Source organism: Pteropus alecto, unplaced genomic scaffold (genome assembly GCF_000325575.1).
Source record: "Pteropus alecto unplaced genomic scaffold, ASM32557v1 scaffold395, whole genome shotgun sequence".
Lineage (NCBI taxonomy): Eukaryota > Metazoa > Chordata > Mammalia > Chiroptera > Pteropodidae > Pteropus > Pteropus alecto.
This window is the reverse complement of record NW_006438643.1, coordinates 1,437,054-1,453,314: the sequence shown is the minus strand read 5'-3', so window position 1 is coordinate 1,453,314 and position 16,261 is coordinate 1,437,054. Positions and strand designations below refer to the sequence as shown.

The 16,261-nt window shown below is 35.0% G+C and overlaps 2 protein-coding genes across 2 annotated transcripts; one reads left to right on the top strand and one right to left on the bottom strand.

Moving 5' to 3' along the window:
• Positions 1 to 9,512: 9,512 nt before the first annotated feature.
• Positions 9,513 to 10,469, top strand: LOC102878915 (olfactory receptor 52Z1). Its single transcript, XM_006915704.1, has one exon. The coding sequence runs from the start codon at positions 9,513 to 9,515 to the stop codon at positions 10,467 to 10,469; it is 957 nt and encodes a 318-aa protein (XP_006915766.1).
• Positions 10,470 to 10,831: 362 nt separating this feature from the next.
• Positions 10,832 to 15,537, bottom strand: LOC102892190 (olfactory receptor 51V1). The gene is made up of 2 exons (XM_015592334.1): positions 14,591 to 15,537; positions 10,832 to 10,868 (listed from the first exon to the last, which is right to left on the bottom strand). The coding sequence occupies exons 1-2, from the start codon at positions 15,535 to 15,537 to the stop codon at positions 10,832 to 10,834; spliced, it is 984 nt and encodes a 327-aa protein (XP_015447820.1).
• Between the last annotated feature and the right edge of the window lie 724 nt (positions 15,538 to 16,261).

Below are 16,261 nucleotides of genomic sequence, written 5' to 3'. Positions count from 1 at the left end.
GTTCAGCAGCACAAGTCTTCTCTTTTAGTCTCACCCTCCTTGGCACACACAGAAAACAGATGGTTTCTTGTGAGATGTTAGAAACCTCTCATAGAGGTGTCTGCCAGGCACTAGAGTTACTTATTGCAACAAATAGAGAATCTTAGGTGGAAGGTGCCAGAGGGAGATTATCAAAATATTCCCCTGAGATAGTTTTTTCAATGTGCTGTACATGCGATGTCACGAAAATAAATTATTCAGAAACAAGGGCACACCAAACTTGTTTTTCTCAATACTCCAGAGTTCTTATAATTTCTCACACATTCAAGCATGAAAACAGTCGTATCTCTACTGTTCACCATAAATATGTGATAAGTTCTTCTTTAGAAGTGATTTTTCCTAAGTGACTGTTAAGTATTCAGACACAGTTTTGATCATTTTAGAAGTAAATCATTTTAAAATGTAATTTTCTTTCTTTTTGAGAAGCTGAAAGTTGGACATCATTTCTTTCGTTGCCATTGTTATGCATGCCCATTATCATATTGTTTCACATTATAATGTTGTACTTTTTTGAGAGATATAGGATTGTTTGTTAAACTGAGTTAGTGTGGCTTCATTAAAAGTTTTAGTTTTCTCCTCTTTGTTTTCCTATAAAGCTGTTAGTTGTAAGTTATTTCTTCATTTCCTTTTAAGTTTTTGTTTTGTCTTTCCTGTGGCTGTAACTTTTTTTCTCTTTTTAAAATTTTAATCTTTATTTCCTACTTTATCAGGAAGCCTAGGATGGTGTCATTCAACACATCCTTGATCAGTGAAGAACAAATAGTAATGGGGACTTCTGCTTCTGGTCAAAACAAAGCAAGAGAGATTGAATTTATCTTTCAGTCCAAAGGAACCAAAATAATTAGACAAAATGTATAAAACAATAGTTTTCAATACAGTGAATATCTGGCAGCGAAGGCCTATAATCCTTGAGTGAAACATACAAAATAAGTCCTAAAATTGCCTCAGCTCACTGCTTTGAGAGTTCCCAAGCCATGGTGGCAGAAACCCAGACAGAGCCTGTGAACTTCCTGAGTTGAAGAACAGTAGCTGAGAACTAAAGGAGATCAAAGATTCTAGAGTTCATTGGACAAAGTATTAGAGAAGAGAGAACTGCACAGAGAGTCTTGGAAGTTTGCAGAAGGCCCCTACAAAGGTTCTGACACCAATTACAATAAGGAGAGAAAGGAGGTTTCTCACACCACAAAGAGGCAATTTTCCAGCACCAGCTGGGTTATTATAATTCAACTCAATTCTGACACTTTCTAACTGGAGATAGCATTAGATTTCACAGATTAAGAGGTCAGTCCCATATGACTATCCTGCACTTGAGATGCCAGTTGCAAGTCCATATTTTTACCTGTACTTCTGACCAACTGGCTACAGATTGGTGGTTCCCATGGCCCCCTCTTAGGGTTTAATTTAGGCACCAATTGTAAGTCCAGGTTGTTATCTGTACGTCTGACTGACTGGTTATAAACTAGAAGTTCCCACAACTCCCTCCTTGGGTTCAATTAATTTGCTAGAGTGGCTCACAGAACTCAGGAAACCCATTTAGTCATTAGATTATCAATTTATTACACGGAGTATTAAAAGATATGAATTAACAGCTTATGTGTCTTCTTCACTTTCACCCAGAACACTTCAGTTTAAACACATCTCTGGTCACCACAAGAAGCAATTCTCTGTGACACCAGCTGGTGTCCTACAATTTAACTCAATTTCAATACCGTCTACCTGGAAATAGGGTCAGCTCCCACAAGTTAAGGGCTCAGTCCTAGAAGAGTCCTTTCTTCCTTGTTCCCATCACCACTTCAGATGCTAGCTAGTCCAGGTTGTCACCTTGTCTGTCACCTGTTCTTCAGACTGACAGGCTGTATTGGAAAGTGCCAACAGTCCCTCCTTGGGTTCAATTAATTTGCTAGAGTGGCTCACAGAACTCAGGAAACCCATTTAGTCATTAGATTATCAATTTATTACACGGAGTATTAAAAGATATGAATTAACAGCCAGATAAAGAGATAAATAGGGCAAAGTCCCAGAAAAAGTAGCTTCTCTCTTTATGGAGTTTGGGGCTCTACACGGTAGCATATGGTTCTCCAACCTGGATGCTCTTCAATCCCCTTGTTTATGGGTTTTTAAGAAGGCTTCATTACATAGATTAAGACATTAACCACTGGTAATTGATTCAACTCCCAGGCCCTCTAGTCTTCTGGGAAATCAGAAGGTAGAACTCAAAGTCCCACCCTCTATTCATGGTTGGTTTTCCTGGAAACCAGTCCTCATCTTTAGGCACTTTCCAAAAGTCATCTCATTAACATAAATTCAGTTATAGTGGAAAGAGGTTTGTTATGAACAACAAGACATTCTTTTTACTTTATGGCTCTGAAGTGATTTCAGGAGCTGAAGAGATCAAATATTATAACAGAAGATGCTTCCATTGCTCTTATCACTCAAGAAATTCCAAGATTTTGGAAGCTGTGAACCAGTAGCCATGGATGAAGACCAAATATATGAGAAATATATATTTGATCATCTGAATGAACAAATATATATTTCTCATCAATCGTGGTATTGCAGCTTCCCTCAAATATTCATCAGAGTATTGATTGGTGCCTGTGTGTGAAGAAATTGACCAAGGCCAAAGAAACAATCATAAAAGTTAAGAGGAATCAGGACCAATGTTCACACATGGCCTGATATATGCCTGTTCCCATCCAGATTAGAATAAGTCATAGCTCACAGGACATTAGTCTAATAATTTAGAAAAATAAGGTTCCAGCAGCAGGTAATAATTAGTAATTATTCCCAGGTTAAATGTTGTCTGGTCATGCCTGACAAATCTTAAACACAAGACCTTGAGGATCAAACCGTTTCCAGATGATTTAAATATTAATACAAATTGAAGAATATTTTCAAGTATATAAATACTTGTTTTAGGAATAATTTACTATAAATATAAATTATATTTATACTTGACAAGATAAAATTCACAGTGTCTGGCATTCGATCAAAAAATATACATGCAAAGAAGCTCGAAAACATGACCCTAAATGAAGAGAAAAATAAATAAAACTGACCCAGTCAATAAAAACTGACCCAGAACTGACATAGATTTTAGAAATAGCAGATAAGGACATTAAAACAGTTGTCATAACTGTATTCCTCATATCAAAAAATTAAGCAGAAACATGGAATACTGAGTCTGAAGTACAGACATGAAGGCAAATGAAGAAGTACATTTAATAACTATATATTTGTATTTAGTTTAGGAAATACTTAAGTGTATAACAGATTATACTAACGTATCTGGTCTTATACAGAATTAACCTGCCCAGGGAATTCCTGATTCTCACTAGAGGCTAATATGAACTCCATAATAATAGTCTCTATCAGAACCACTCCTAGATATTAAACTCCATAGGAAAGTATATTTTATTTGTGTGGGGCCCTGTAAGTATAAACAACTTTGTTTAAAAAATGTAATACAAAAATCCATGGGCCCACATGAGATATAGTTATTTATCAACAAATATTTAGAATAATGGATAAAATACTTGTACATTGTTTATTGTCAAAATCAATGCATGTGAAGATTCTTCATAGCATTTAGGCTCTATTTCTTTCTGTTCAGCTCCAAGAACTATCTTTTTTTGTTCTTTATTGTCACACATTTACTTGTTAATTTATATCTTCTCCCATGAGAAAAAGGAAAGGTAACAACACAATTACAACTTGTAATTCCGTGGGTCTTAACGAACTTCTTCGTATTAATGAATTATATATGCCTTTCTGTCTTTTCAGTTTCCTAAAACCACTGTGTAATGTTGGTTACATCATCAGTCATCCATCGTGTTTCTGGAGTAGATTGGATTCCTGACGGCAAACCACAGGTGAGTATCAGAAAAAACCAAGGTCAGAGTTATGGCACAGGGCAAAGACAAACTCTGTCCAATTACACCTGAATGGTGCTATATAGTGACATGTACCTGTGTCTTTATCTATTGCTATCCCTATCCTCTCTCTCTCTCTCTCTCATCTATCATCTATCTTTTTTCTTTTTTTAATAAATTTATTTATTTAAATTAGTTTCAAGTATACAGTACATTGGTTAGACATCTATATTGTTCATAAACGATTTCCCCAATTGCTCCTTCCCCCAGCCCTCCACTTAGCCATCATATTAATGCTAACTGCATTCCCTGTGCTGTGCTCTCCATCTTCATGCCCACCTATCAACTACTAATTTATATTTCTTTAATCTTTCACCCCATTCTTTCAGTCTCTCAACCTCCCTCCCTTGTCTGTCACCAAATTGTCCACTATATTTGTGAGTCTGTTTTTGATTAGTTTGTTCTTTTTGTTCCTTAGATTCCACATATAAGTGAAATTATATGGTATTTATCTTTCTATCTTTTATCTATCTATCTATCATTTATCATCTATTATTTATAGATAACTAAATATTCATTTCTATACTTATTTATTCCACTCCTTTCAAATTGGTGTTCTTTTTTTTATTCTTACAATTTTGGAAGAGGTGGATGCATAATGGAGTATTGGATCTTTGCCATCTAGTGTAATTATAATCTTTATAGTCCTATGCTATTTGCATAGTAGTTCAATAATAAATTATTTTGAATACCTTCTAACTTCAAATGAATGACTTAATGACTCCATTGGAGAAGCACTTATTTTTCTACTTGATCACTCTAGATTTTTATTAATAATAGAGTATTATCTAAGAAGAGCATGAGATTTGGCAATGGAGAACCTGCATTTCATTTTCAGCTTTGTTACTTACTATATGTGCAGGTGAACAAAGTGACTCAGCTTTTCAATTTCCTCATTTAGCTGATGAAAAATTATAATACTGAGAATTTTTGTGAATTTAAAAGAAATAATGCATCAGAAAATGTTTTTTAAATAATAAATTCTATGGCAGTGAAAGTTAATATTAAAAACATCTTTTTCCACACATACCTACCACCCTTTCTAGATAGTGAGTAGGAGTTAATGATTATATACTCATTTACATACCTGTATTTGATTGAGGTTTAACAACAACAAAAAAAAGATTTTAGAAATATTTGGTGGTGAATTGCTTTATTCCCCATGCCCATGGATTTTGTGCATTTTTCAGGAGCAAGTTCTCTCAACACTAAAAAATTGACCCTCCTGCTCTGACAATTACACTCTCACAAAAATTTATACATTTAATAGGAGGAAACCTCAACAATATCTCATATTTATGTGGTTTGTGTCTTTCAGTGCATTCTCCGTGTGAGTTGCTGCCATTGACAGAGCTGTTGTTTAATGCCCCAGGATTATCTAAGAATCATGGTCTTTTCACAAGCCTATTTATCCATTCACTGGGTCTTTCCTGGTCTTATGAAAAGGACCAAGAGCTCTGAAGAACAGAGACACTTCCTGGATTCTCCATTTCTCCTGGATCTTAGGTCTCCTGGGATAGAGAAAGCTATAAAAAACAACCTCCGAGACAGCATTGAGACCTAGATCAAGAACAGTTAACCTCTCTTGTGAGGCCTCAGGAGGTCGCATTGTGGAATAGAGAAGATAATAAGCACCTGGTATTTTATATTGGACAGCAGGTGACTGCTGTACTTAGATGGTATCCCATATTTTTCAGGTTTCAGATTAGATGCACTGCTGGTACAGAGGAAAGGACTTGTGACAAATTTTCTGCCATGTATGTCACTGTTAATAGTGCCTGCCCAGAGCCACGGCTTAAGGTGATCCAAGGCAGAGGATGGAGGAATGTCTGTGCTTGTGAAATGATATTTGTCATCTTGTGATTGGAATGTCTGACTGCCTGACCAGATCATCCTCTTTTGAGCCAATGAAGGTTTTGCAGAAAGATGGTGTATGACTCTTGAAAGAGTCAGTCTTTATGAGGAAGAATTGATTCAGAATGTGAAAGATTGAGTAATTCCAAATGAGAATCAACAGAAGAAAAGGGCCTGGGATTTTGTTGGCTTAACTATAGTTGGTCACAGGTAAAATTTCCTATGAGTGAAGAGATATCACTGAGATTTTTTAAAATTCTACTTCACAGGCTTCTGTGTGATTTTTCTTTATTAATTTAGCTAGTCAATTAAAACTCTCTTTGGAACAGTTTGCTTCATTTCATCCAAAACAGAAAAGGGATTAAGACACAATAGGTATAGTGAGTGTGGAAGCCGATTTCACAGGACAGCAAGAGCTGGAATATCAGGAGGGTTTCATGGCAACTTCCAGTTATTGTTGTTTATATTTGAGAGATTGCTTATCTACCTAATTGGGGCAAGGTAAAATAAGATGGTAAAGAAAATGGAAAGAATAAAATATGACATAAATCAGAAGTCCAGGGTATGAGAAAGAAGGATACAAATAGTTGGAAAGAAAAAGGAAAAAAAATCAAAGGAAGCATTAGTGAAACTTCCTTTTTTTGGTAAGCAACACTACACTAGTGAAAGTCTAATATTTTTATTTTAAATTCTACTCTCAACACAACAGTTAGGAAGTGGCACATAATAGTAATAATAACAACACTGGAAATCAAAGGAGAAAGTTTGAAGAAGGGATTGCTCACAGGTGGCAAATACAGCAGTGTATTAAAAGCATGTTTTAGAGCAAGATGATCTGTTTCATCTCTGCTTGGTTAGATACTAGCTGTGTAAACTTAGAAAAATTATTCAACCTACTCGTGCCATAGATTCTTAATTTGTGAAAAGGAGATCATACTAGTAACCATTTTGTTGGGTTATTATTATAAGTAAATGGTATTTTGTGAGGATTAAATTATATAAATGATCAAAAATAGTTTAACAATATAAATAACATGGGGAATAAAATGTATCTTTTTGATTAAAAAGAGCAAGTGATTGAAGGTTGTCACTGTGATGAAATAGACTTTGTATTGGAGATACAGCTAAGGAAGAGATTTAATATTCAGAATTTATCATTCTTTTTTGAATCTAATATGTAGACTTATAGTGGAACTGAAATATATCATATGATATATATAAATATGTTTTTGCCTTTTTTTTTTTTTGATTTGAGCTCCAGGTCTGTGATCGAATTTTAGATTTTTGTATCTAGAAGATAACATATTTATGAGCTAGTTTCATTCCAACCTATATGGATGACAGTTCAGAATGGTGAAACATTTCTACCAAAGTCCCAATTGGTTGGTGGCATAGCTGAGGCCACAGCTCAGATAGTGCCTCACGCCTAGTCCCATCCTCTTCCCAGTGTATTATGCAAGTTTGAGACAGTCTGCCATCTTTATTTCCTTAGTGGTTCCATGGACATGTGATATATTAATAGTTTCAAAACAATTGCATCAACCTTCCCTAAATCCAGCATCTCTTATTCTACTTCTTAATATTGATTAATGGCATCTCTATTTTTTTCAGACAAAATGTCTCAAAATATTTTATGGACTTTTATTTGTCCCTCATCTAAACTATCACCTGGAATTCTCCATTTTATTTATTTATTTTAAACATATTTCTTCGCTATTCCGTTTTCACTGTCAAGGCCATGTTCTTGAATATGCATTGGTCTGTTGCAAAAGCTTTTCAGAGCAATTCCTGGTAGCTGTTTTCCTTCTCTCAATCCATCTTGCTGTCTTTTAAACTATATTTACTCAAAAAATTTATTATACTAAATACTGAATATATACTCCTAACCATCATGGAACTGAAGACGTATTGGTGAAGAATAATACAAAATATGTAATAAGAAATTTTATAGGTGTGTAATTGGGAAGCAATAAAATATAAGCATACTGCCCATTAACAGACTTCTCTGAAAAGATGAATCTTAAATTTTATCATATTTATTCTCCTGAAAACCTTGGTAAATATTAGAGACTTGGTAATATTATTGAATAATAAATAAATTCTTAGTATAGAACTAAACCATATCGAAAGTCTTTAGCTTGACTTTTGAACTTCTGAATCTTCAAGGTACAATCTACTTGTCCATGCGTATTTCTTAGATCTAAATGTACTAGATGACTTGATTTTTACAGTGACTTACATTCCTTATTTTAACTTTTAAATTGTTTAGCTTGTTCTTTCCAGATTTAGCTTCTTGAAAGCCTGAAGTTTTTTTTTTTTTGATTAAGCAGATCTAATGACAACACCTCCATGAATCTTTCCACCATCGCCCTAATTAAAGGTAATGTTTTCTGTGATATACACATGTGATAAGTATCTCCTGTCATTCTCATCCTGATTTGATTTTAGAGGTAGTTATTTGTGTCCATGTTTCATGATCCTCACATGGGTAGGATATTCTTGAAATAGAGGATATTTATGGTTTATATTTAATTCCTTCTTTAGCATAGTATTGTACACAGAGTGAACTTAAAGACACGTTCATTAACTTATTTAATTCTTGCATGTGTTTACGACCATTTTTTTCTTATGACCATTTTTTTCTTATTTTGTTATCTATGAGCTGCTTTTTTTCACTTTTCTTCAGTAATGATATTCAAATTTGAGCAGGAAAAAAAGGGAGGAAGAAAAAGAAACATTTGAAAACAAACTAGAAGGCATAAGTAGAAAAAAGCATTATAGGCAAGAGAGTGGAAGGAGGAATGAAATGTTTATGAAATATAAGTGGACATTTTCTGCTGAGTTAGAATGACGTTATGCAAGTGCTTGCTCTGCACAGTAGTGGTTTAACTGAAACACACGCTTACTGGAACCATGCAAAGAGGCAACATCATTCTAATATGCACAACATTAGTACAGCATTGTGCAAAGTCAAGACTAGCTAGACTTCTATTTCTCTTTTTTCATTTGATGATGAAAGGCTTCCAATTAAATTATAATCACTAATTTAGTGGTTTTGAGTTCCCAAAGAGGCCATAACAGTAGCCTGAGTACTTTATTTCTGGGGATCCAGGAAATAAAGTGTCATTAATCATCAGAAATGACCATAGTTTTCCAAGGAGGAAAACTATGATGTGCAAGAGCTTACAAGAGACTTTCATGTACAATGCTAAGTCAATAAATATAATATATTGGCCATAATGCCTAGACCTAATTACAAAACCGTTAAACATTTATCATTATTGTTGTTGTTACCTTTATGATTCCCAGTAGCATTAGCACCATTGCCTTATAAAGCCATGGCGAGTTTCACGTCAATGAAGCCTATCTGGCTTATCATCCTTGAGTACTTATTACCAGTTCTTTCTTAAGGCAATAATTTTAATACAATGTCAAATTTCACACTCAACTTGATAAAATAACCTCAATTCTTCTCCTCCCCCTCCCCTTTGTCTCCTCTCCCCTCCTTCTCCTTCTTCCTTCTTTCTTTCTTCTTTTTTCTTCTTCTCCTTCTTCCTCTCCTCCTTCTTCTTCTTCTTTTTCTTCTCTCTCTCTCTCTCTCTCTCTCTCTCTCTCTCTCTCTCTCTCCCCCCCGCCCTCACCCCCTCCACCTTTTTCTGTTCCTGGATTCAGAGGACACGGTAAAAGATGACAACCTCTTCAAACTATACCAACCTTAGAGACATCTGGTACACCATGATTGGAATCCCAGGACTGGAAGATGCACACACATGGATCTCCATCCCCATCTGTTCTATGTACATAGTTGCTGTCGTAGGCAATGCCCTCTTACTATTCCTGATCTTCACTGAACGTAGTCTTCATGAACCCATGTACCTTTTCCTCTCTATGTTGGCCCTGGCAGATATCTTTCTCTCCACAGTCACCACACCAAAGATGCTAGCAATCTTCTGGTTCCAAGATGGGGATATATCTTTTGGTAGCTGTGTGTCTCAAATGTTTTTCCTCCACTTTATCTTTGTGGCAGAGTCTGCCATATTGCTGGCTATGGCATTTGACCGCTATGTAGCCATCTGTTATCCACTAAGATATACTACCATTCTAACTCCCTCAGTCATTGGAAAAATGGGCATTGCATCTGTGGTTAGGAGTCTCTTCATCTGCTTTCCCTTAGTTTTTCTGGTTTATAGGCTTACTTACTGTGGGAAGAACATTATTCGTCACTCATACTGTGAACATATGGGTATTGCCAGACTAGCCTGTGATAGCATCAAAGTCAACATCTACTATGGGGTGATAGTGGCACTATTTTCCACATGCCTGGATGTGGTGCTTATCATTATTTCCTATGCCCTTATACTCTGTACTGTGTTTAGAATTCCTTCCCAAGATGCTCGACTCAAGGCTTTGGGTACTTGTGGCTCCCATGTCTGTGTTATCCTACTGTTCTATACCCCAGCCTTTTTTTCATTCTTTGCTCACAGGTTTGGGGGCCACAACATACCACTCCATGTACATATTCTTCTTGCTAATCTTTATGTTGTGGTACCACCTGCTGTCAACCCCATCATTTATGGAGTTAAGACCAAGCAAATTCAGAATAAGGTTATCCAGATCTTTTCTTTGAGCAAGAAATTTTGCTGATGTATACTAAACAGCTTAGTCTTCATTCCATGTAACTCCACTAACTGAAGAGTACCTAAAATTATGTTGGCTATCTTATATCATGCCAGCATTTGGAGAGCATAATAGCAATAAATGTTTGAGTAAATAAAATCATGTTAAAACCTTACTCTTTTTGCTAATTTTGTTCAGGACAGTATCAGAGGAAGAGCACCTTAGATTCTGTGTAATACTGAGTTTTGTTACAACAGTTAAAGTATAATTGATTGACTGTGATTATTTTTATGTAATTAATTAGGAAATATTAGTTTTAGACATTAGGATACAGTGTAGGTTGGAGACTAAGAGAGCAATCTGAAGTCAGTAATCGAATCAAATCGAAGTCAGACTGCCAGTAATCGAATTGTTGCTCCGGGGATCCTAAGTATAAAATCTCAAAAAAGTTATTGTATATATGTCTCCATGTTTTTTAATTGAGGAAGTATATATAAAACACTTATAATAATATCTGAAATGTAATATTCAATAAATGTTAGGAATCGTTTATAAATATAGTAATAAAATTTAGTTTACACATTTGCAGGGTCATATTGGCTTGAGAATTGATTTAAATGTACAATAGAAAAAAGCTTAACTTATGCCAAAAACATGTTAGCATTACTTTGTGAGGAGAAGTTACCAAAATTGGAACATATTACTGTAGGAAAAGAGTTCATTGAAACCAGTTTGAACATATACTTTTAATTTTTAATTCCATATATGTAGTGTGTGTGTGTGTGTGTATCTCCTTTTTTTGAATACTATTTTCTTTCTTTCACTAGAGTCCTAATGTCATAAGTGATTTTGGTGCCAGCCTGAACAAGGATAGGGAGGAAGGAGGTTGGGATGTGAAGGACACAAAAGAGGAGTACTGGAACCCACTTCAGCACAAGGTCGGAGAGACTGACACAGAAAGAAAAGGAAAGTAGGGAAGGTACACTCTTCAAAGGTCCCAGTTTCAGCTGCACATTCTCTGGCCCTCATTCAATGTCAGGGCATGAAAGGATAGAAACCCAATGTGTTTTCAGAGAGAAACTAAAAGCAGAGGGAGATTAATATCCTATTTTCTGTTTAAATATCTAAGGGAGATTTCCCAGCAAGATATTTTATGTCAGCGTTTGAGTAAAAATGACCATGTGGCATATTCGGTAAGAAAACTGTTTTCCTTCTCCTTCACAAGGCAACAAATGGATCAAGGAGTTCTTTACAGCACTGTGGGGAACACGAAAATCATGGTAAATGTTGACTAGTGAAGTTGTATAAGGAGTTGCATTGGCTAGAGAAAAATGATTCTGTAGTCAAGGGTCATAAAAAAATGTTCGCATCAGGGAAGTTAGAGAAAATGGATCAGGTTTCAGGCCTTATAGAGTAAACACCATCATAGTAGATGGGTCACTAAGCGGATCAGGAGAAAATGAGGCAACATTCAGCAGAGGGTGAAGAAAGGATAAAGTCTCAGACTCAGTGAGAAGGTTAAGATGATATTTATTCAACAAGGGTCAGCCAAATATTGCAGGCTTAGACCAGAGGCTCATCCAGTTCTCTCAACCAATTCCTCAGTGACATGTGGCTTCCCTTTTACTGTAGATGATAAGAGACTTGTATAGAGTTTGGAGCAAATGGCAGAGATCTATGGAGAAAAGCAGGAGTCTAGCAGAGAATATCAATTTCCAACTGAAAGAAAATTTATTGAAATAAATTAGGTTATACCACAAAGATATTTTTTAAACTCAAACTTTAATGGACTTTTAAGTGGAAGGTTGGTATTTCAGACAACCATTGACATAGTAATGTTGATGGAACAAGATAAACTAAAAAACAAAACAAAACAAAACTCACCACATCTGACTTTTTGAATATAAAGTACAATACCTATTCCACAAGATTTTGGTATATCATAATATTAGCTGACAGAAAAAAAAATGGTCTATTAAATAATGTTGCAACTGATTAATTTGAAACTCATATTTACATCAATACACAATTTAAAATTCTTAACTCCCACTATAACCACCACTGAAAAAAATAAATAGAATGAGGAAATAACTACAATGTAAAATGAAACAGTAATAGCAGTAGTAAAAGTACTGTGAAACCATATTACCCCACCACTTTTTCTAGTAATTTAAAATCTCATTACCTCAATTCTCACATCTGCAAAATTAAATGATTATGATTTACCTCATAGATTTGCTCTGAAGACTAATAGCAAGAATCATTGCTGAGTGCTTCCATGATGCCTGACCTATAATAGGCATCTCATGAATATAAACAAAACATTATTTTATGATTATTATTATTATCATTATTATTATTACTGCTTTATTATTATTATTATTATCATTATTATTATTACTGTGATAGTTGTATTTTAATAGTAAAGATATAAACACTAAAAATAAACTCTATTGATTTTGAAGAAATACTTTTATAATCATAAGTTGTGTATGCTATAACAGCTTTATTCAAAATCAAAACTATGGAACACTGAAATGCCAATCAAGTGATGAATAAAAAAATTGGTTGTTTATGATACAATGGAACAGGAATCAACAATAAAAATAAATCGCAGATACAAGTAACAACAAGAATGGATTTCAAAAACATTATTGCAAGTGAAAGACTCCAGACGTGAAAGATTACATTATTTATGATTTAATTTGCATGATCTACTCTTAAAGACAAACTATATGACAGAAATCTGATTAGTGGTTGCCAGACACAGGGTTATGGGGAAAGGGTGACCACAAAGATGTAAAAAGGTGCTTTTGGAGATGATAAAAATATTATATACTTGATTATGGTGATAATTACATTACTGTAAATATTTTTCAAGCTCATCAAACTGTGCATGTACATATAAACAGAGTGAATTACTATTTGTAATTATACCTCAAAAATAAACTTGCCTTAACTATATTAAGTAGGTTATGTAAATATCATTGTGGTAATAATATTTTGAGGAAACATATAGATATTAATAGAGTCCAAATGTGTGTACTATATTACTACCCATAATTTACTTTGGTGATTTTTCTACTTCTTTTTACATAAATGTTTTATAACGGTTGCATGACCATTTAATAGAGTGTATATTAAAACACACAGAAAGAAGCTAGGAAAGCTGTCATGTGATTTGAAACTGATACAAAAAAATCCAAATCCCATAGCCTACTACCTCCTAAAATTAGGACATATTATTAAACCTTTGTGTGTTTTAAACTTTCAATGCATATAATAAAAAATAATATCTACCACAGAATCTTGATGGGGAGGTAAATTATAAACAAATTTATATTACTTGGCCATAAAAACACATTATGCTCTTTCACTTTCTTTTTTTTAAAACTGGGGCCAAAGATTTAAATGAGATATGGATTCATAATAAACATTTTTAAGTGATTTCCAAGTGGTGGTTGCTATTGGTATTATTTGGATAAACAAACTAATCATAAAAGTTTCTTTCTTTCTACCCTGGCAATTACAGTTGTCTATATGCAGTTCAGTTACTATTCACAGGATAGAAGCAGGGAAAGAATGTTTGGCTAGTGGGCAAAGAGCATTCAAATTAGATTTTTGTCATTTATTTGTTCCACTACTTTTTAAATTATCCAAATAGTTCAGTATCCCTATGATGCTTACACCACTACATGACCATGTGGCTAAACTGGATAGTAGAGATGATAGCTAAACAATAAATAAGAATGTTACCTAGAGTAGTGAAATGGATTCAGACAATTGTTGATCCTTTAGTAATTATTTAAAGGATTTTAATCAGTAAAATTTACCTTTTCCATATTGGGTGGACCCCAAAACGGTCCTCATTCAAGTGGCTATAGTAAGATATAAATTTTAATAGATAATCTGTTTCATACATTAATAGGATTCTCAGTCTATTATATGTGTATTTTATGATTAATAAAATTGATCACAATATAATCCATGTCAATGTCACTAACATGATGGCTGTGGGAAAAATGGAAAGTACGACATGTAAAACATTATACAAATAGAAGCCAGTAAATTCATTTTTAATTATTTACTCACTCTTACCCTTCTGAGCTCCACTTGTTTGCTTTTAAATATTCACATTTGATCTCAACAATTTCATTTCTTTCAAGTAAAACAATCTCTGGACTCTCCTTCGTATTTGCTGGGTCTTGATGCTATAAATAATGGGATTCATCAAGGGTGGGAAAAGGATATAGATGTGGCCCATGAGGACATGAACCAATGGTGAGAGATGTTTCCCAAAGCGGTGCACCATGGTCAGACCAATGATGGGGATGTAGAAAATCGAAACAGCACAGATGTGAGATACACAGGTCTGCAAGGACTTGATTCTCTCCTCCTGTGATGCGATAGCTAAGACTGCACGCAAGATCATGACATAGGAGATGAGTATGAGTACTGCATCCAGCAACAGGTTGCTGATCACCAGGGCCAGCCCATAGATGCTGTTGAAGCGGATGTCTGAACAGGCCATTCGAATTAAGTCCTGGTGCAGGCAGAAAGAGTGAGAGAGGATGTGGGGACGGCAGTAATTTAAGAACTTTAGGCGAATGATGACTGGAGGTATGAGTAAAGTACTCCTGCATAAGATTGCCACCCCGATTTTCATGATTTTGTCATTAGTTAAGATGGAGGAGTAGCGTAGTGGGTGGCAGATGGCAACATAGCGGTCAAAAGCCATGGCAAGGAGGACGGAGGACTCCATGAAGGACAGACCGTGGATGAAATAGGACTGGGCAATGCAGGCATCCAGGCTGATCTCTTGAATGAACCCCCACAGAATCCCAAGCACTGTATACATCGTGGACAGCCCCATGCACAGGTCGGTGAGGGCCAGCATGGCCAGGAAGTGGAACATGGGCTGGTGCAGGCTCGACTCAGTCCGGATTACATGCAGCACCATGCAGTTTCCCAGGAAAACTATAATGTAGATGGAAGAAAAAGGAATGGAGAGCCAGAGATAGTCAACTTCTAGGCCAGGAAAACCAGTGAGAATAAATCTGGAACTATTTAAGTTTGAGATAAAGATAGCAGACATTAAGATAAAGTGGAATATTTCTAGAGAGATGTTGCAAATTAGATCAGTTTGTGATCCCCTAATTTCTAGTAATGTTTGCTTTTGAGAAGAAAATAAAGTATAATATAATACAATACAATTTCTTTTAGTGTTATAAACTCAGAAAAATAGAGACCTGATTCTCTATCCTTTAGGACAAAAACCTGTTGTCTAGACATAGATTTTCCAGTGCTAGTAACTAACAATACTTGGAGACTAGAGGGTTTTATTCAGAAACGATAATGTTAGTGGGCATATGGGGTTTGGACTGGAATTCTGGGAGTCTCTGTTCATTTCTAAAGGAAGATAATGTATGATCACAGATGTCTACTGCTACCATAGCTGGCAGCAGCCTCAAGAAAATATAAAAGGTATGAGTAACTTTTCTCTTGGGTACAGTTGTTCCTTTCACTACCCCCAAAGGGTCATAAGATCCCAAATGAAATGGACTGGTTAAAGTCATCTAACTTTATGGGACATAAAGTTTAAGTAAGAGAAACAATAAAGTGGAATCATAACATTTTTGTACATTTTACCTTATTTAGCCCCTCTCTAAATGATTTACTTTTGTACAATTATTTTAGTTTTGCTTTTTCTTTTCTATACTTCATATTATTATTCTCTATTTTCATGCATCTCTTTATCCTATAAGAGATTTCTTCCTTTTCTGACTCTCTCAATAATTTTATCTTTTATATCTTTCTAT